The sequence below is a fragment of the Pisolithus orientalis genome (assembly GCF_024613125.1).
Source record: "Pisolithus orientalis strain OTSU chromosome Unknown F5J12scaffold_31, whole genome shotgun sequence".
Lineage (NCBI taxonomy): Eukaryota > Fungi > Basidiomycota > Agaricomycetes > Boletales > Pisolithaceae > Pisolithus > Pisolithus orientalis.
The window spans coordinates 181,490-202,317 of record NW_026260812.1 but is presented as its reverse complement, the minus strand read 5'-3'; the positions used below and the strand labels follow the sequence as shown (position 1 = coordinate 202,317).

The window sequence follows — 20,828 nt, the reverse complement described above, 5'->3', positions numbered from 1 at the left end:
GTCAACACGACCCTACTGGGCAACATCGCAACTCTCTTCCAATACACCACCATGAACGAGCAAATTTTCAGGTCGTCGTTGCCACCTATCCCTCTTTCTCGCAGGTCGATCTTCACCCATCTTCTCGGAACGTCTCCAACCACACCACATCTTGTCGGTGGCTTCCCTGTATCTTCCCCGGCTTTCATCGATGCAGCCACTGGGGTAACAATTTCCCGTGGGCAACTCCGTTCCTTCGCTCTGCAGCTTGCGCATTCTCTTATCAACTTGCCTGAGCCACTTCGACACCAGCCTAATGGAACTACTACTACCCGACCAACCGTACTCATTTTCTCTCCGAATAGCATCGTTTGGCCCATAATGGCTCTCGGCGCTTCTGCTGCGGGCTTTACCGCCACTCTTGCCAACAGTGGATATAACCCAGACGAACTCAAGCACCAGTATGTCGACGCCGGTGCTCATCTTATTTTCGTCCACCCGTCACTACTTGACACCGTGAAGAAGATGCTGACTTCAATCGGGTGCTCGGATATGCACTCCAGAGTTATTGCGGCTACCTCGGGTTGGCTCACAGGTGTACCAGATACTAAGATATCGGGTGCATCAGGTTTCGTCTGTCTCGAGAACCTTCTTGGTCGCGGGCAGCTTTCTTGTGAAGTGAACTTCGACGGAGAGCGGTCTGAAGAGACAGCCTATCTTTGCTACTCCTCAGGAACTACGGGAAAACCCAAAGGCGTACAGACTACCCATTACAATGTAACTTCCGTTGTCGACATGACTAAACCCCTATGGCCGAACACGAGACCTTGTCTCACGGCATCCTTAGCGGAAGTGACTGGACCTGAGCAGCCAGATGTCGCCCTTGGATCTCTTCCCTACTTTCATATCTATGGACTGGTGACGCTTCTTCTACTTCCGATTGCTCTTTGCACACCGAGCGTCGTCACCTCTGGGTTCGTTCTCGAAACATTCTTCAAGGCAGTAGAGAAGTATCGTGCAACAGGTCTGGTGCTTGTTCCTCCCATACTGACCGTATTTGCTCGCCACGAAGGCAGGTATCGTCTCTTCCATTCCGAGACGGGGCGGAGATGGCCTGGTATTCAACGAAAACAAGTAGAACTGACATGCTCATTCACAGCCTTCAACAAATACGATCTCGGCTCCCTCCGTACAGTACTCAGTGGAGCTGCACCGCTCAGCCGGGACTTGGTACTGGCCGTTAAGAAACGCTTTGAGGGGGCGGGGTATAACGTCACTGTCACTCAGGGTATGGTGCCAGAAAATCGATCTACTCGGACCACTGGATATGAGGCTGATCTTTCCTCCGCGGGATGTAGGGTATGGCCTTACGGAGACGTCGCCCATCGTGTTCATACTGCCTGACAAACATGCGTACCATCATCCGGGCTCTGTGGGAGTAGCACTCCCCAACCTAGAGGTTCGACTAGCTCGTGAGGACAATGGAGAGGTACGTGTTCGCGCTGGTGGTTTTTTGACTAGTTAAAGCGTGCAATACAGGTTTTGACTGATATTGAAGGTGGTGGAGAAGTATGGGTAAGAGGACCGACAGTCATGAAGGTCTGTGAATGTACTTACCTCTTTTCTCGACTTCCGTTTGACGCTCGTGGTATTCACTGTTACTAGGGCTACCTCAACAACCCGTCAGCCACCGCTGCAGCCATCACCGACGATGGCTGGTTCAAAACGGGTGACATCGCTATCTGCAGTAAAGATGGATTCTTCACGATCGTCGATAGACGGAAGGAGCTGATTAAATACAAGGTGCGTTCGCGGGACACAGTCTTGAGGCTGTCTCATCACGGTTCACATGATTCACCAATGATCAGGGGTTCCAAGGTAGGGATGATATTTTTTCTCTTTTCCCAACGTCACCCACATTCCACGCAGTGCCACCTGCCGAGCTCGAGTCGCTACTCTTGCAACATCCTGATGTGGCAGATGCAGCGGTCATCGGTGTACTAAGCACGGAGACAACAGAATTACCTAGGTGCGTACCCCCTAGAGTCCCAACCTGCGCGGACGGGTTCTGTACGGCACGTACATCTCGTGCACTTTTCTGATTCGTTTTCCTAGGGCTTATATCGTCCCTGCACGAGCTGTCGCGAAGGAGAACGCAGAGACGTTTGCGCTAGGCATTCAAAAATGGGTCGCTCAACGAGTTGCTCCACACAAGAAGCTACGTGGGGGAATTGTTCTGGTAGAACATATTCCGAAGAGGTATGTCTGTTAACATATCCAGGCGTGTCGCTGTGATAGATTCCTCTCAGTGCGTCTGGAAAGATTCTACGTCGTGAACTTCGTGATCGTTCTGCGTCAGACATGGTATATGGTCAGATTGGAGTCCGTGCTAAACTGTGATGGGGGTATTGCTGCGAGAGTAGGCTCCTGTGTGTTTTGTCTTACGATGGCGGGAGCCTGTTGGATCAAGGAGATTAGTTGGTTTGTCTTCCATGTTCCGCTGTTTTTGGGATTCCATGTTGACCTAGGAGACGCACCCCTGCAATACCATTCGAACTGATCAAACTGTTTACCAGACTTCCAGCTTTGGGGCGTGCCCAGCGCTAGAAGGCTGTTGTAAGGTAAATCGCCTTTTCGTGCTTGTCTCGTTGCAGTTTGATACTCAGGAACACCACCTTTCTTGTTGGAATATGCCACCCGTCCGAGTGCGCTTGACTACCAGTTGTTGCAAGGTAAATCACCTTTTCGCGTTTGTTCCGTTGCAGTTTGATACTCAGGAAATACCACCTTTCCCGTTGGAGTATGCCACTCGTCCGAGTTCGCTTGACTAATTGTTGAGTAGCGCAGAGAGGCGGGTCGACGTCGTTAATACGACTGATTCACGAGAGTAAGTTGCAATAATTATGTTTCCCCAATCACTGCGCACAAAAGGAATGGACTAATGTTCTGTGGCGAATGGAGAAATAGAACTATTACAAAAGCAGTCGTGGCTGCTGCTGCTTTTATCATGGTTCAATATCTTGGCTGACAAGGCCAACCACAGATCCAACCCTGTGCTTTATGTTGTTTGTTTCCATCCTGTTAATTATTCCAATCACCATCATGTCGGTCGTCGAAGCGCTCTTGCGGACCCTTGGTCCTTTCCCGGTTACTCGTCGCCATTGCCAGACGATGTTCCTCTACAACTCTACGATTGCTTCGATACCTTTATTCGTTTTGGAACGCATCAGCTCAGAAGTGGAACCGAGAACATTCGTTGGACGATAACGCAGATCCCTCGAGATCGCCCGACGTTAGTGGGGAGGCGGGTGCCAGCGTCGAGAGTGCTACGATATTATGCTCTGAGGCTGAAGGCTCAGCCTCGGGTCGCAGACGTTCGCCACCTGGCTGGGGGCAAGTGAGCTGTTTTCCTAACCAGTTATAGATCTTCATGACATGATATTGGTGTCAAGTCCACAGATATACGTCTGTCGAGGGTAGAATTTCCAATCCGAGCGGTATGCAATTTACCATGCCACACAACACGAATCTGCTCGAGTCCAACGTCCGGAAACTATCCGCCGGAACAACCGGCTGATGAAAGTCAGTACGTGACAACTGAGTGATTACCGCACCTGATCTCTGCAAGCCTATGGTTCAGCCTCCTAGCTGCAAAAGCGTCAAGCCTTTCATTCCATAACCGACTCACAAAGAGTAAACAGTACAAAGAAAAGTACACTATGTTACACATATATGGCATGATTAAATGAATTCTATCACAACAAGAAATACTATTAACCCTCCCTCGTTTCACGCTCCATCATATATCATACATAACCCGTCCTTCCAACCATGCACGGTCGGCCTCGCCCCAGATCACAACAGGCACCTTAACCTGTCCAGAGGCAGCACCCTTCGTCCTGACCTTCCATTCTCTGAAGTCGCTGAATGTCCCAGGTCGAACCACCCGAACGCAGGGTATGCCGATTTTTCCTATTCGACTATCTTTCAGGTAATTCTCATTGTGTTTCTGCAGTTGGTCATGCAAGGCATCAGGTACCACAGAAATGTTTACGCCTGGAAGAAACTTTGGTTTTATCAGGCTGCGCTCGAGCCTGGAGGGTGCGTCTCCCCAAAGAATATCCCGAGACCCACCAGCATTTCCTTGTAATTCTACAGTGAATGCATACCGAGCAACAGCCTGACGGTAGTCAGAGGAAACGCAGAACTCTGAAACTCTTCCAAGCAAGTCTGACGTTGCATCGACGACTTGGCGCAGCTGCGTTTCTGTTGTCACCTCGTTTGCAAGGTGGATGTGCATGCTAAAAATGATATATCCGCCATTGACTCGTGCATTCATGTACAGGGGAAGTTCCAACACTCACTTTCGCCGCTACAGTGAACGAGCAATTAGATACCTCAAACTGACTGGAAAGAAAGAAGCGTACCTCGATGTACCTGATAAGGGGTTGTCCCGCGAGGATCGAATACCACGATCTCAACGACATCGCCAAGGCGATAGCGCCAGAATCCATCTCTCGTTGTCAGGACTACTTCGTATTTCTTTCCCGATTCGACGTTCCACTGATTCAAAAGGGATCAGTACTTCGTCACAAGCGCGCAAGACAAACATGAACTCACCGACTGAGCGAGGTATTTGGATTCCTCTGGGTCGTCCACAGGTAGGAACTCGATGACGTCGTCGGAACCGACAACCTTGTATAGGTTAAGGTCTCTTGGACCATACGCCACAGCCAAATACGCCTCGCTACTAGCAATGGCCAACGTCTTCACAGATACCTCGGGACCAATGTAATGCCGGATCTACATGGTTGAGTGTGTCAGGACACACCAGGATACGGGACGAAGGGTTATAACTTACCTCTGGGACGACTGTGGCAAATGGGCCACTGGCATTTGCCAGAATCGCGCGCAACTGTGGCCAAATCTGTCTGAACCATCCAGGGGTATCAGTTGCTTTGCCAATCTTGCGCAACTCCTCGGCACGATCTGGGTTGGGCTGAAGGAAACGCTGTAAAGCAAAGCGGAGATTCAGCACCCGCATGGTGATGGCCTTTGACACTGCCGTCGCAGAGACGCACCTGAAGATTATCCTTCACGCCTTCGATTCCGTCTACATCTGGTATGACGCCCGTTTCGATGCAGTGAATGAGATTGTCCCAATGATCGTCAACCGTGCGACATAAATCCCGGCATGAAGTCGTGGACATGCTGTTGATGGTCTCGAGTTTGGGTTCCACCAATGCAAAGAGAGCATGCATGAAGAGGAACGATTTGTAGTTGGAGATGAAGGAGACGGCGATGGGCGACGAGTAGTTAGGAACTGTGGATGGGGGTTAATGAGGAATTGTGCAGGAGAAGCAAGCTAAACTGACTCTTTAGAGTGGCAGCGAAATCATCTCTTTCCACAGGCTGCAAGCAAGTATGGTGAGTTCAGCTACAAAGACTGGTTTTTTCCTGATACAGCCTACCATATTATTTTCTATGCGGCCCAAACCGCTCGTCAGCAAGAAAACGGGTATGTGTTTGGCCATGTCTCCATCCTCATCAAGAGGAGTTACGACCTGACGGTATGCAAGGGAAAATATGATACAGTTCTTGCCGGTGCCGTTCTTGCTCTGCGGGTTCGCAAGTCGGACTGTCTCAGTCATCGCCCTTGACATGTGGTCTGGGTGACGGTATTTGGGCAAGTACTTTGCTGCGCCGCCCGAGGTACCCGAGGAGTGTGCAATAAAGACGGGAAGACCAGGCGCCATCAGGTTCTCCACCGAGGACTTGTTGCATGTGGGCTCGAAGAAGCGCGAGATAACGGGGGGATAGTCCTCGTAAACACTCAATCCTACGTTATTGTGATAGATCTCGAATAACTCCTCTTCCGTCACTGTATTGGTGCTGAAGTGCGCAATGAGCGCGGAAATAAATAAAAAATAATGCTATAAAACGTGCTCGCCAATAGTCACACCTAATGAAGCGCGCTTCTTACGCACCTATATAGGAAGAGAACGGATGGGAGCGCTGGTATGCATACCATAACTTCGAAACAAAATATCGAGAAGTCTGGCTGAATGTTACTTCAATGAGACCGACCACTGAACCAAGCTTTATGATCACTCACCAAGAATCTCGGTGTATGAACCGCCAGTCCCACCCAGATACTTCCCAACGCAGACAAGAGGGACGAGTAACTAAGCCGTTCAGGCGAGTACGACAACCCATTCTGGGCGATAAGACTCAAAAAACTGGGATTGCCGCTCAGCAGGACGGTAGCCTGCAAGAACTCATTATGGGATACGTATGTTGCACTCATGATCCGACTTACAAGCAGAGTGACGTTGTCGACGTCGTTTTGAAACTTCTGCGAGAAAACTATCCACTCCTTGCCGTCCGTGTGATGATGACTCCGTGTAGCTCTAAGGGAGCGTTTGATAAACCCGGGACGGTCGAATGAGATAAACCAGAACCATAGATCTAACAGTAATAGCACTGTGCTGATAGGAGGTGCGCTGCCCTGTAGACTTGGATGCGACAGGGTCAGTCTGGACACCGAGATCGTGACTCCGGTGTCACGTATTAACTCTGATTAGTCGTGTGTTGGTGGATAATTTGGGGGGTTCGACTCGAGTGGATTCGTGCTGCGACACACGCTGGGTTGCGGAATGCTCAAGTTGGAACCTCTACCCTCGGCAGACAGCATAGCTGCGGGCTTGACGCCAACATCAGGTCATGAAGATACATGACTTGTCAAGAAAGCTGCTCACTGTCTCAGTTCCATATGGCAAAAGTCTGCGACCCGAGGCCGAACCTTCATCCTCGGAGCATAATGTCGTAGCACTCTCGACGCTGGCACCCGCCTCTGCACCTATGCCAGGCAATCTCGAGGGATCTGCGTCGTCTTCCAACGAATGTTCTCGTTTCCACTTCTGAGCTGATGCGTTCCACAACGAAAAGAGGTATCGCAGCAAATTTGATGTTGCAGAGGAACATCGTTTGGCAATGGCAATGAGTAACTTCGGGAAGGGGACAAGGGTCCGCAAGAGCGCTTCGGCGACCGACATGGTGGGGATTGGAACATTTAGCACTTGAATCTCCGGCCACAGGAAGGAAACAAACAACGTAAAGCACAGGAATTGTGGTTGACCTTGTCGGCCGAGATATTGCTGTGTCATCGGCGAATGGAGGAATAGAACCGTGATAAAAGCAGCAGCAATCGCCATTGCTTTTGTCATGGTTCCATTTCTCCGTTCGCCATAGAACATTAATCCATTCCTTTTGTGCGTTGTGATCGGGGAAATATAATTATTGCAACTTACTCTCGTGACCCAGTCGTACTAACGACGTCGACCAGTCTCTCTGCGCTACTCGACAGTTGGTAGTCAAGCGGACTCGGATGAATGGCATATTCCAACAAGAAAGGTGGCATTTCCTGGGCATCAAACCGCAACGGAACAAACGTGAAAAGGTGATTTACCTTGCGACAACCTTCTGACGTTGGGAGCGCCCCAAAGTTGGAAGCGGTGCGTCTCCTAGGGACGAGATAGAGTTCCAAAAACAGCGGAATATGGCAAACAAACCAACTAGTCTTCCCGTTCCAACAGGCTCCCGCCGTCGCGAGACATAGTGCACAGAAAACCACTCTCGCAGCAATACCCGCCTTCACAGTTTAGCACGGACTCCAATCTGATCACACACCATATCTGACGCAGCACGCTCTCGAAGTTCATGACGCAGAATCTTTCCAGACGCACTGAGAGCAATGCTGTCACAACAACACGCCTGGACATGTTAACATGTTTTGGCTCACATGACATTCTGACATCGCACTTTGATACTTTGACTTGGACATTTTTGACTTATGTGATTCGAGTTTTCACTTTTAAAAATTGACAAAGTCAGTTTGAGAAAAATGGAAAAGTGACAACCGCAAAGTCACCTTGTTTACAATTTACAAGGAAACTCCAGCCCGAAACTGAGACGCTTTTTTCGATATCCGCGCATATGCCTCTAAATCAACTCCGCACGGCAAAATCTCACCAGCCACTTACAGCTCGAACTGTACATCGTATTCACAGCACGTATGCTGCTGGTTCATCTGGTGCGTTTGGCGTGTGCAGCGCTCCGGCGTGGTGAACAAGGCGCCCGCAGGCGGCGACGGCCCTGTTCCAGTGAAAAACACAATGAAAAATGAAAATTGCAAAGTGAAAAATTGAAAAATTGAAAATTGCCAAATGAAGAATGATTTCAGACAAAAAGCAGAAACGAAGCGCGACCGTCTGGCTTTACATACGTCTCTGCTGCTGAACCTTGTATTGATGCCATGGGGCTGTGCGGTCCCGGACGGCACCCCTTACGCGAAGTCTTGTGGAACGTTGAATTTGTCTGACGTACATGGGTGGCAGGTTGGCGGAAATGGACAAGGTTGACACTGCCTCGTACGTATGCACATAATACACACAATGGTGAAGTGCTTGTCTAGTTCCTATTTATGTTCTTGGTTGTCCCTCACACAGGCAAGTCGTTTACGAGTGCATCAGGAAATTAACACTTTACTATTTTTGACCTTTTTGTGACTTTTTTTGACTTTTTTGTGACTATTGTGACTACTTGTGACTTTTTGGGAAGGAACCTACTATCTGTACTTTTTTTCTTGACCATATACAGCATTTTGAAGAATGAAAAGAGAACAGAATCTATTGAGACAACTAAGTGATGATATATCTAAGCCAAGAAGACTAGAAAATGTCTGAAAATTCAGAGATATTGAGCCATTGGTGTGATGCACACTGTCTGAGAGAAAAATCACAATATCTCTTTGGAACCTCCATCAATTTGAATGTATGTGGTATCTACTGAAAGCTATGAATTAGGTGGTTTGAACAAGACCAAAATAAGCAAGAACAGTGCAGCCATGCCTGCAGGACATGGGTATGATAGTTGATTCCTTCCCAAAAAGTCACATTAGTCACAAAAAGTCAAAAATAGTAAAGTGTTATTTTCCTGATGGACAGTCCTGGTCGATAGTAAAGAAAAGGTTACTATTACATGACGCCAACAATAACTTCACAGCAACTCAACCTTTAGATCTAAACTTGATAGAGAAAAGGTTAATTACAGCAACCCATGACTCCCCCGCTTTCCCTCCGCCGTCACCCTCATATAAAATGTCGGTTCAATTGTCAAATCTCCCTCAGCGTCCCCTGAGCAACTGACCTTCGTCATGTTCCGTCTCTTTTGCATCGCGCTGTTATTGCTTTCTGCTCAGCTCACTTTCGTTCACGCGGACGATTCAACGCCGCGTGTACACAACTCACACACGCCCAGGGCTCTCACCGGACTCTTGGGGCGTAGCGCAAAGTTCGCGCAGAGGCAGTCGTTAGAATGTCCCACTGGTGATCGTATGACACTCTACCTGCGATCCTTCTTCACACTAGTCTCACAGAACATCTTCACAGAACAGTGTACTGACAATGAATGCTGCAGCGTCGGTTCCTTCTGCTGCAATGACCAAATTGGTGGTTGTGGGTACCCTGTCCTCCGACGTTATGATATGTTTTCATTTACTTATACCGTATCCAGGTTGCCCTATTGGTTCAACTTGCTCGACTGGGACGGATTTCTGCACTGGTATTGTCAGCGGTGGAAGTAGCATTGGCGGGGTTAGCAGCACTGGTGGTGGTAGCAGAGGCCCGTCGGCAGGGTTATCTACTTGGCAGGCTGCCGGTCTTGCAGCGATCGCCGGCGCGCCACTGTTCGGTGCTGCGTTTTAACAGATCTCCAACATTCAAAAATGATACCTTCCATTCGAACGTTCGAACATTTTTCTTATTCCTTCTACCCTTCAGGGTTCGTAACGATCAAGTATCCCGGTGGGAATGCGGCAGCGAGGCCGGGCGTTGGGAACACTTTGAAGTTGGGTGGGGTTGTCGTACGCGTAGAGAGCTTTGTGCTATAAACTGATTGTGTATGAAGATGTTGTCCGAGAGCGCATATCTTTGTGTAAAATTAATATACCCTTTATTATCACCATGAGCGGAAATTGAGTGCTGTGTATGGTAAAAGAGGCCGATGTTTGTGGCATAGTCAACGTGCAGGAAATTGACGAAGGTCGCACCTTGAACAGTGTAAGGAGAGAATGCCAGATCGTTTGTGGAACAGCCTTTCGCGAGTTGTTTCTACTGCATACCGCCCCCACTCATCCACATCATGAGGAGGGTGCATTAAATAATAATGTGTACCTATGGTGCACCACTTTCCGTCCAATTGCGTACAGAAAGCAGGACAACGAGTGGCTGAGATTAGGTGACGGTGTTCGGTGGTGGCTTAGCAAGTTGAAGGGAACACGTTGCCTGGCTGTTGACTGTCAGAAATTCCTGGCGCCTAGTGTACAACTTTACCACTTGTACAAGATACACTTGCATGCAGGAAGTACATACGGATTCCATCTCAAATTTCCGCACTCTGGCCCCACGGGCGTGGGAGAGTCCGGTCGATCGCCTTCAACCTGGCAAGCGCGGCCGGCTAACACGATCATGATATGTTTTCCATAACGGCAGGACCTCGTAACGTGGGCACAGCCCAACTCAAAGAGCTCGTAGAAACCATTGGTAAGTTAGACCGCCCATGCCGGCCGAAATCCATTGCGAGGTATATTGAAAACCTACCCTGCGTCACGGAGAGAGCGGACAAAACAGCCTCACCTGCGACTTCCACTGGCTTCACGACGGGATGAAATTCCATTCAGAAGGTGTGCCTCAGTACGACTCAGCGAAGACGACGCTGGAATTCCTCCCAGACTTGCCGCAGTTTAAGGAAAAAGGAGACAAGTTGTCAGGAAGTACTCTTGCTGGTACGTCGGAGGCGCGTTGCTGTCCATTTCTGATCGTTTCTACCCAAATCCGATGACATCCCCCACCTTGTGCATCTCACACGCCGGAGGAGATCAGTTAGACCACAGTAAGGGTCGTAGTTGGGTTCCGAAGTTGCGGTACGTGGTCAATGACAAAAATTTCGAAAGCTGGAGAGATGTAAACAGTATGATATCCAGCTAACTTTGCACGACGTTGTATCGTGTCTCCCGGTTTTATCTCAGGCCTGGCTGTTCCCCCTCACAAGTTGTGCGTGTGTATTGTGATAGGCAGCCGTCATCGTATCACGAGGCACCCGAGTATTCCGCATTTTCTAAGTGCCCACGGCGACTATTGGAGGGAAAGACCGATCACCGTGAGATCTACTCACATCACATGTACAGGATTTTCCGGTTTTGATAACGGGCACAATATATAATTCAATTTGGCTTGTCGAGATGACACAGCAAAACACATGATCAAATACTCGCTGTATATGGATATCGAGAAGTTGCTTAATCCAAATGATCTTACCACGACATAGTACGACGTTGGCCTCCCAAGTTCCCCTCGCGCTCCCGATCATATCGAGGTAACCGGACTTACGCCAACGATGAGGTCGCGCACATCAGAGTCGTACAGTATAAAGTGATCATGGACTGAGCATGGGGGAAGCACTGATCAACTTAACCTCTAACCTCTGCGTTTTGTTCTTCTTAGCATCACTCTTCACTCCATTATGAACAGCCTACCTCCCGCACCCATTACCTCACTCACTCCAGAGCTCGTAGAGCGACTTCGCGGACAGGCGCTGGATGTACTGTCGTACCTCGTGAAGACCAACTCTGCTACTACCTACTTCAAGGAATCCAATGTTTTACCGCAGTTCCGGGCTGCGCTTAATCTCACCGACGGCGGTAACCAAATAGACGCTCAGGATTACCCTGTGGAGACTTTTGTAGCTAGTTTAGTCGTGGGCTTCCTGATCATGTGCCTCATTTTGTACTGGCTTATCACGGTGCCCTCAGAGGTTTTGCCTGTGGAGGGTGCAGCACGTAGAGGTCAGGCTTAATGACCTGAACATACGCCTTTTCATGATTCTAGAGAAGGGGATATCTCCCGACATGGTGGTCGACTAAGCCGCACAGGTATCTCTTGATAGGTGCTACGAAAAGTGATCTGCTTACGTAGATGCTTGAAGGTAACTTCGTCGAGTAGAAGGGAAACTTATCTAAACCATGATCCTACAGTATCGGTACGTAGTATGTACATTGAATGTAGAACTGCATGCTCGCTCCTGCATGCTCGCTCCTGCATGCTTTGGCCCACCATCGTCCGCTATGGTTGTCCAAGCAGTACTCTCACTAAGTTTTGACCATTTTCCAAAGTTTATTTATGTCAGGTGACAGTAGTGACCTGAAAACCTGCCAGCCAGTCATAAACTTGACTAATGAATATCGTCTGTGTCGTGCAGTGCTAAAACTATTAGGCAGTCGGACCGTGCACTACGCTGCACTGCCCAAAGGTTGGAGCCTACTCTCGTCCGCTTGACCCGCCCCACTGTTAGTGCACCAACAGGCAGTATTGGCACTCTTTACAACCTCGGGCAGTACATAAAATACAGTCATTTACTGCACCTGATCTCTACATGTTCCAACCTTCTAGCTGCAGAAGCGTCAATCCTTTCATTCCATAACCGAGTCGCAAAGAATAAGCAGCACGAAGAAAAGTACACTAAGTTACACTTCATATGACGTGATTATATGAATTCAGTCTATCACAACAAGACACTACTATTAACCCTCCCTCGTTTCACGCTCCATCAGATATCATACATAACCTGTTCTTCCAAGCCATGCACGGTCGGCCTCGCCCCAGACCACAACAGGGCACCTTAACTTGTCCAGAGGCAGTACCCTTCGTCTTGACCTTCCACTCTCTGAAGTCAGCCGAACTGTCCCAGGTCCAACTACCCGAACGCAGGGTACGCCGATTTTTCCTATTCGGCTATCTTTCAGGTAATTCTCGTTGTGTTTCTGCAGTTGGTCATGCAAGGCCTCGGGTACCACAGAAATGTTCGCGCCTGAAAGAAATTTGGTTTTATCAGGCTGCGCTCGAATCCGGAGGGTGCGTCTCCCCAAGAACACTCAGAGACTCACCAGGATTTCCTTGTAATTCTACAATGAATGCATACCGAGCAACAGCCTGACGGTAGTCAGGGGAAACGCAGAACTCTGAAACTCTTCCAAACAAGTCTGACGTTGCATCGACGACTTGGCGCAGCTGCGTTTCTGTTGTCACCTCGTTTGCAAGGCGGATGTGCATGCTAAAAATGATATATCCGCCCTTAACTCACGTATTCATGTACCAGGGAAGTTCGAACACTTACTTTCGCCGCTACAATGAACTGGGAAGTCAGATACAACAAACTGACTAGAGAGAAAGAAGCGTACCTCGATGTACCTGATAAGGGGTTGTCCATCGCGAGGGTCGAATCCCGCGATCTCAACGACATCGCCAAGGCGATACCGCCAGAATCCATCTCTCGTTGTCAGAACTACTTCATATTTCTTTCCCGATTCGACGTTCCACTGATTCAAAAAGGGGTTGGCGCTTCGTGCAAGCGCGCAAGACAAACATGAACTCACAGATTGAGTGAGGTATTTGTATTCCTCCGGGTCGTCCACAGGTAGGAACTCGATGACGTCGTCGGAACCCACAAGCTTGTACAGGTTAAGGTCCTTGGATCGTACGCTACAGCCAAAAACGCCTCGCTACTGCCAATAGCCAACGTCTGCAGATATACCTCGGGACCAATGTAATGCCGGATCTACATGGTCGAGTGTGTCAGGACACACCAGGATACGGGACGGAAGGGTTATAACTTACCTCTGGGATGACTGTAGCAAATGGACCACTTGCATTTGCCAGAATTGCATGTAGTTGTGGCCAAATCTGTTTGAACCATCCAGGGGTATCAGTTGCCTTTCCAATCCTGCGCAACTCCTCGGCACGACCTTGGGTTGGGCTGAAGGAAACGCTGTAAAGAAAAGCGGAGAATCAGCGCCCGCACAGGTGATGGCCTTTGGCACTGCCGTCGCAGAGACGAACCTGAAGATTATCCTTCACGGCCTCGATTCCGTCTATATCGGGTATGACGCCCGTTTCGATGCAGTGAACAAGATCCTCCCAATGATCGTCAACCGTGCGACATAAATCCCGGAATGAAGTCGTGAATATGGTATTGATGGTCTCGAGTTTGGGTTCCACCAATGCAAAGAGAGCGTGCATGAAGAGGAACGATTTGTAGTGGGAGATAAAAGAGACAGCAGCGGGCGACGAGTAGTTAGGAACTGTGGATGGGAGTCACTGGGGTGTTGTGCAAGAGAAGCAAACTAAACAGACCCTTGAGAGTGGCAGAGAAAGGCAGTCTCTCTCCACAGGCTGCAAGCAGATGGTATGGTGAGTTCAAGCTAGGAAGACTGGTTTTTTCCTAATAGAGCCTACCATATTGTTTTCTATGCGGCCCAAACCGCTCGTCAGCAAGCAAACAGGTATGTATTTGGCTACGTCTCCATCTTCATCAAGGGGAGTCACGACCTGACGGTATGCGAGGGAAATCATGATACAATTCTTGCCCGTTCCGCTCTTGCTCTGCGGGTCGGCAAGTCGGACAGTCTCAGTCGTCGCCCTTGACATGTGGTCTGGGTGACGGTATTTGGGGAAGTACTTTGCTGCGCCCCCGGAGGTGCCTGAGGAGTGTGCAATAAAGATGGGAAGACCAGGAGCCATCAAGTTCTCCACCGAGGACTTGCTGCACGTGGGCTCGAAGAAGCGGGAGATAACGGGGAGATAGTCCTCGTAGACACTCAATCCTATGCTATTGTGATAGACCTCGAACAACTTTTCCACAGAGTGTTCCAGAGCGTCTATTTGGTTACCGCCATCGGTGAGATTAAGAGCAGCCCGAAATTGCTGTAGGGCATCGGATTCCTTGAAGTAGGTAGTAGCAGAAGTTGGTCTTCACGAGGTACGACAGTACGTCCAGCGCTTGTTCGCGAAGTCGCTCCGCAAGCTCTGCAGTGAGCGAGACAATGGGCACAGGGGGGAGGCTATTCATCTTGGTAGTAGGTAGTCTGCAAGAGATGAAGTGACGAGTAGTGACAAGAAGAACACAGCGCAGAGGGGTTGAGTTGTTCAGTGCTTCCTCCATGGCCACTTCATGATCATTTTATAGTGTACGACTGCCATGTACGCGACCTCATCTTAGCGTAAGTCCGATGTGATCGAGAGCTGCAGAGGAGCCCGAGAGACCAATGTCGGAGTAGTACGTCGTGTAAAATCATTGCCGTGTCGGGTTGGAATGGATAGACTCCCCCATACCCATATACAGTGAGTATTGATCAACCGCGGTTTGCTGTGTCATATCGACAAACTAAATTGGATGATATATTGCGCCCAGGACTCGATTTGAATCCCAAAACACTGCACACACCTTAAAAAAGTCTGATTTAGACTTGCCACGGACCGAACGTGCTGAACTTTAGTTCTCCTCTACGGTACTTACCGGGATGTGCTGCTGCTTCAAGTCTAGCAACCACACCACGTGCTAGCGGTACTATGCGCGATTCAGAATTCCGAAGCTATCGCGGGACGATGAAGTGATTGATCACTGATATGCTGGAACCATTCCGGTTATTGGAGCGAAAATCCTGTACACGCAATGCGAGGTGACCGCATTTGCCTTCCAATGGTCGCTGTCGGCACTGGGGAAAGCACGGGATAGTCGGATGCCTCGTGATGCAAAAACAGCTGCCTATGATTGATCACAATACACACACGCAACTTGTGGGAAGAACAACCAGGCCTGAGACAAAGCTGGGAGACGTGATACAACGGCATACGGGGGTAGCTGTATATCACACCTTTCCACATCCCTCCCGCGTCCAGAACGAAAGACTTACCTCATGAGCAACTTCGGAACCAACTACTACCATCGTTGTGGTTCAACTGGTCTCCTCCGACATATGAGATGCATGAGATGGGCAGTGTCATCGGATTTTGGTAGAAACGATCAAATGAATAGCAACGCCCCTCCGACACACTAGCAAGGGTACTGACACTTTATCTCCATTTCCCTTAAACTGCGGAAAGTGTAGAAGGTATTACAGTGTCGCACGAGTGCAATCGATTTTCGCTCGTACCGAGACACGCATTATGATATGGACTTACATCCGCCGTTGTGAAGCCAGTGGAAGTAGCAGGTGAGGCTGTTTTTCCGGCTCTCTCCGTGGCGAAGGTCGGTTCCCAATATGCTTAGCTATTTATTTCAACCGGAAATTGAATGAGCGGTGTAACTTGCCAATATGAGCTTTTGAGCTGCGCTGTGCCAACGTTACGAGATTCTGCTACTGGAGAACACATGTCATGGTTGGTGTTAGCCAACAGAAGACAACAGACCAGACTCTTCCACGCCCGTCGGGCCAGAGTGAAAATTAGAGACGGAACCCGTGCTTACTTCATGTAAGTGTAAGTATGTATCTTGTACAAGTGCCAGTAAAGTTGAACACTAGGCGCCGGAAATTTCCGACAACCAACATCCAAGCAACGCGTTCGCTTCAACTTGTTAAGCCACCACCGAACACTCAAGCTCCCTCGCCACCCAACCTCAGTCACTCGTTGTCCGGCTTTCTGTACGCAGCTGGACGGAAAGCGGTGCACCGGAAGTACACATTATTATTTAATGGATCCTCCCCGTGATGCGGGTGAGTGGGGGCGGTGTGCAGTAGAAACAACTTGCGAAAAGCTATTCTACGGACGACCTGGCATTCTCTTACACCGTTCAAGGTGCGGCCTCCGTTAATTTCCTGCACGTTGACTGTGTCCCAAACATCGGCCTCTCTTACCATACACAGCACTCAATTCCAGCCCACGATAATAAAGGGGTATATTAATTTTACACGAAGATAAGTCCACGCGGACGACATCTTCGGACGTACAAGCCCTCCCAATTTGCAGCGTAACGATCTCTACGTGTACGACAACCCCACCCAACTTCAAAGCGCGGTCCCAACAGGACAGGTATGAACCCTAGAGGGTAGAAGGAACAAGGAAATGTTCGAACGTGCGAATGGAAGGTATCATTTTTGAATGTTCAAGCTGTGTTAAAGCGCAGTACCGACCAGTGGCCCGCCAAGGATCACAGCAAGACCGGCAGTCTGCCAAGCAGATAAACCTGCGGATAAGCCTCTGCTACCCCCACCAGTGCTGCTAACCCCGTCAATGCTACTTCCATCGCTGTCCTACGCCCCAAGGGTCCGATGAGAGCCCCGGACGTATGTGAGTTGTGTATACGCGGCGTTGAATCGTCTGCGTGAACGAAAGCCAACTGAGCAGAGAGCAATAAAAACGCGATGCAAAGGAAACGGAACATCACGATGATCAGTTGCCGGTAGGTATTGACGCTGAGGGAGACTTGCCCAACGAACCGACATTTTATACGAAGGTGACGGGGACATTTATTAGGTAGTGTGAATGCAAGGACAATGGTAGGACGAAGACGGGTGAAAGGACACGGTATGGGGCCGGAAAAGAGTCGTCGTCATTGGCGTCATTGTCGTGCTGTTGTTGTCCTTGCCTTGCTATGTGGTCATGTCGTCGTCAAGAGTGCCATCCTCCCCTGGTGGTCGCCACGATCAGTAGCCCTGCCAAGTTAGCGCTCAGCAATATTTACAAGTCGGATCTGGTTGGAACGAGCAAGGTGAAGCTGAGGTAATCATTCCAATTTCCAATTTGTTCCCCACACCATACTTGAACGTTTGAGATGAGGTTGACGAGACGGCTATGGCAAGTATACGCTTGTATGATACCAGGCTTAGGACAGTTTGCGCTGTGCCTACTGTTGTCCACTTCCTAGAGAGCACCGTCGACATTCCTTCCAAAAGTGTGGGTGTGCAGGGAAACAGCCCGTCGCTGGATCTCTGTCATCAAGTAGGTTGCGGCGTGTAATGAAGGAGTATTCTCTCTAGGTGATGAGGGGGAAAGACGTTTCCCTAAGGGGTGTTGACTGCCCACACTCTTCGATTTTGCTGCTGATGGCGGGACGTATCCAAAATTCTCACACAGAAAGTTATGGAAAGCCGGACAATATGACACTGCATCTGTAACATTAAACAAACAAAAATAAAACAGCTGATTGTGTGACTTTTGCAGCACTGCTCCTGCACAACTTTTTATACTACCCCTGCATAATTTTTAACACAGCCACCTTGTACCACTTTGCACTAGCTAGGAGGGCAGATAAAATAGATAAACGTAGGCAGGACTGTGAACACAGTTCGTCGGCACCCTCCCCAGTCATCCCGCCCAATCCATGAGGCCGTGATGCCCCACAGGGCCCTGCTCGAACACTCGACCCCCTCCCCCGCCCCTCCCGCCTGGTGGCGGGATTGCTCCTTCGGGAAATTCCCACGGCATCGCCACCTGCAAATTCATGTGACTGCACTCCGCACCACAAGTCATCACTGGTCTAGCGAATTTGGGCCCGTTTCTTGGCAAAATACCCATTATTACATGGGTTATGTACAGTAGCATCAAAACGAGTCCCAAGGAATGGGCGAGGAGTGTGTGTAGCCCTGACTCACTTGCTCTCCCTGTGCACATGCCCTGCTTAGTCAGTAGCTGTGGGCACAGCCACCTGCAAATTTTCTGCACATTACTGCAAAAGTCGTGCAATCAGCTGTTTTATTTTTGTTTGTTTAATGTTACAGATGCAGCACCATAGGACAATCATGCTCAAATAAGGAATGTCCAATGGCAAAATGTCCAACTCAAAATGGAAATGGCCAATGGTGGACCTCAATCACTCCAAGTACTTTTTTTTTTTTGCCATCATTGTAATGAAAAATGAAAAAAAAAACATGTTTGTCCAAGTACCTTTTTTTTTTGGCCATCATCATAATGAAAAAAGAAAAAACACATTTGTCAAAGTACTTTTTTTTTTGGCCCATCATTGTATTGAAAAAAAGAAAAAACACCTTTGTCAAACTTGTGACTGCATTTCTTATGTATCTATAATTGCAGTGTCAACACTGTCTCCTTATTATAGCCAACAAGAAGTTCCCCTCAGCCACAGGCAAGCCCTCCTGTGCAAGATGCATCACAAACTGGTCGCCCACAGGTGGTTCCATGGAGTGAGATTGCCTGTAGCAATCGAGGATAATGTCCATGTCAGATAAGCCATAGCTGTGGGAAGTAAGATATTGGGATACTATTCCACCCAATGGTCAAGCTCGAGCCTTGACCTGGGAGCTTAAATCCGAGTTTGCATGAGGAACATATTGGCTGGAAAGAAGACCATGAAGGCTATGGATGTGTGTGTAGATGATCAGGCTGGCAGGGGGACCTGAAGAGGGAGGGGGGGAGAATGGATGATGGGTAGAGCACACACATGTGTGGGTATGAGATGTGGATGGTGACAATGTCATCAGGTAGGTGGGAGATGTGGGAGTGGACACAGGAGGAATCCTACAACTTGAGGGTGGGGATCTTGGGGTGTTTGAGGAGCTTACTATGTCTGCATCAACTTGGAGAGTGCAGAGACTGTTGGTGATTGTGTCTACTGTACCACAGTTAAACCTGTCAGTTTGCAAAATGCAAAGTCAAAAATCACCATTGTTAAGCACTTCAGTAGATGTTAGCAAGGGAGGCATGAGTCCTTCAATGCCATTCACCATGATGAATGCTAAAACCTCCCAGAATGAGGCAGTGTGACATTTTATGAGATACTTGAATGTACCCTTGGCATGTGTTACACTTTCCCTAATTTGTTGATGGACTAGAATAAGGCCATTTTGCATGGCAGGCACCTTGTTTACCATGCCCATGCCCAAGCCTGATATTCAACCCCACAATGCCTTATAACATATCTCCTTGTAAATAGAAGACTACAGACAGGAGTGATTGTGCTTCCATGCATTCTAACATACATCTCAGTAGGTAGAAGATTAGAGATATAGAAGGAACATCACACAAGCAGTGGAGACACTGTGCCTTGTTGATATGTATCCGAGCTACTGTCAATAAGATTCCACCAAGCCTCAGTTGCACAATCCAACCTCTCCAACTGCCAATCTTCATTGCACAAGTGTTCACAAGGGTGTTGTGTAAACAGCTGTTCATCAAACTTTTGTAGGAGTCAAATGTTTTCCTGACCATGGCTACAGGAGAGAGCAACATAGGCATTGAATGGGGTAATTTTGCCAGTAGGCGGTGAACCAATGTCAACAATGCAATACTTGATCATCTGTGCTTGTGCACAGTAATCAGTGAAAGTGAATGCAGGGGTGATAGGCAGTTGCACACACATCATAGTATTTTGGAGGATGATGAGCTGCAGGATTGTCAAGTCAATGGAGAGGAATATACTCAGACTTCAAGTTGGTTGAAGCTGAGGTGCAGTAAGGAAAAAATAAACTGCTAAGTGTCCGCTTTTGGATTATGTAATGCTGTGCTCAGTGAACCACAACTAAGGTAAAAGTGATAAACTCCAACATGCCCCTTCAATGAGTATAGTCAAGAAGGAATTAAAAGAAAATAATACCCATAGCTTCAGAGAAACAAACATGCTTCTCCCTAGACACACCCTTAGTCAGCACATCAGCCACCTGGTCACTGGTAGACACATAGTTGATGACTACTTCTCCATAATCCACCTTCTCTTGTATGAAGTGATGATGGATCACAATATGTTTTGTGCGGTCATGGAACATCGCATTTCAAGCCAGTGAGATAACAGATTGATTGTCGATGAGGAGGGGAGTGGGTTCATGTGATGACACAGTCTCGAGTTCAAGGACTAGGGTATGAATCCAGATAGCTTCCTTCATGGCAGTGCATGCAGCCATGTACTTGGCTTCTGTACTTGAGAGAGCAATAGATGATTGCTTTTTTCGATGACCAGCTAACAGCTCCACCAGAAAGGATGAAAGTATAGCCAGTAACAGAGCA

At 48.7% G+C, this 20,828-nt stretch overlaps 5 protein-coding genes across 5 annotated transcripts; 3 read left to right on the top strand and 2 right to left on the bottom strand.

Moving 5' to 3' along the window:
* Positions 1-48: 48 nt before the first annotated feature.
* Positions 49-2,789, top strand: F5J12DRAFT_955784 (AMP binding protein; the record flags this gene model as incomplete). The annotated part of the gene is made up of 9 exons (XM_051749866.1): positions 49-1,060; positions 1,139-1,267; positions 1,338-1,468; positions 1,519-1,578; positions 1,645-1,782; positions 1,848-1,857; positions 1,909-2,008; positions 2,095-2,238; positions 2,289-2,789. 9 exons carry the CDS (start codon positions 52-54, stop codon positions 2,377-2,379), a joined length of 1,812 nt encoding a protein of 603 aa, XP_051597216.1. The 3' UTR covers positions 2,380-2,789.
* Positions 2,790-3,210: 421 nt separating this feature from the next.
* On the bottom strand, positions 3,211-7,034 carry F5J12DRAFT_895565 (GH3 auxin-responsive promoter-domain-containing protein; the record flags this gene model as incomplete). The annotated part of the gene is made up of 14 exons (XM_051747844.1): positions 3,211-3,366; positions 3,797-4,280; positions 4,344-4,351; positions 4,417-4,542; positions 4,600-4,782; positions 4,841-4,990; positions 5,061-5,302; positions 5,355-5,391; positions 5,451-5,871; positions 5,967-6,040; positions 6,095-6,247; positions 6,299-6,487; positions 6,623-6,682; positions 6,738-7,034. 14 exons carry the CDS (start codon positions 7,032-7,034, stop codon positions 3,211-3,213), a joined length of 2,580 nt encoding a protein of 859 aa, XP_051597215.1.
* A 1,981-nt stretch (positions 7,035-9,015) lies between these two features.
* Positions 9,016-9,830, top strand: F5J12DRAFT_849944 (uncharacterized protein). Its single transcript, XM_051746489.1, has 3 exons — positions 9,016-9,371; positions 9,429-9,494; positions 9,553-9,830. Exons 1-3 carry the CDS (start codon positions 9,194-9,196, stop codon positions 9,741-9,743), a joined length of 435 nt encoding a protein of 144 aa, XP_051597214.1. The 5' UTR covers positions 9,016-9,193; the 3' UTR covers positions 9,744-9,830.
* A 1,391-nt stretch (positions 9,831-11,221) lies between these two features.
* Positions 11,222-12,063, top strand: F5J12DRAFT_849937 (uncharacterized protein). Its single transcript, XM_051746488.1, has one exon. It carries the CDS (start codon positions 11,560-11,562, stop codon positions 11,890-11,892), a length of 333 nt encoding a protein of 110 aa, XP_051597213.1. The 5' UTR covers positions 11,222-11,559; the 3' UTR covers positions 11,893-12,063.
* Positions 12,064-12,625: 562 nt separating this feature from the next.
* On the bottom strand, positions 12,626-14,940 carry F5J12DRAFT_914670 (GH3 auxin-responsive promoter; the record flags this gene model as incomplete). Its single annotated transcript, XM_051749125.1, has 11 exons — positions 12,626-12,903; positions 12,980-13,146; positions 13,210-13,217; positions 13,274-13,411; positions 13,469-13,561; positions 13,627-13,650; positions 13,710-13,860; positions 13,894-14,173; positions 14,222-14,264; positions 14,328-14,813; positions 14,863-14,940. 11 exons carry the CDS (start codon positions 14,938-14,940, stop codon positions 12,650-12,652), a joined length of 1,722 nt encoding a protein of 573 aa, XP_051597212.1. The 3' UTR covers positions 12,626-12,649.
* Between the last annotated feature and the right edge of the window lie 5,888 nt (positions 14,941-20,828).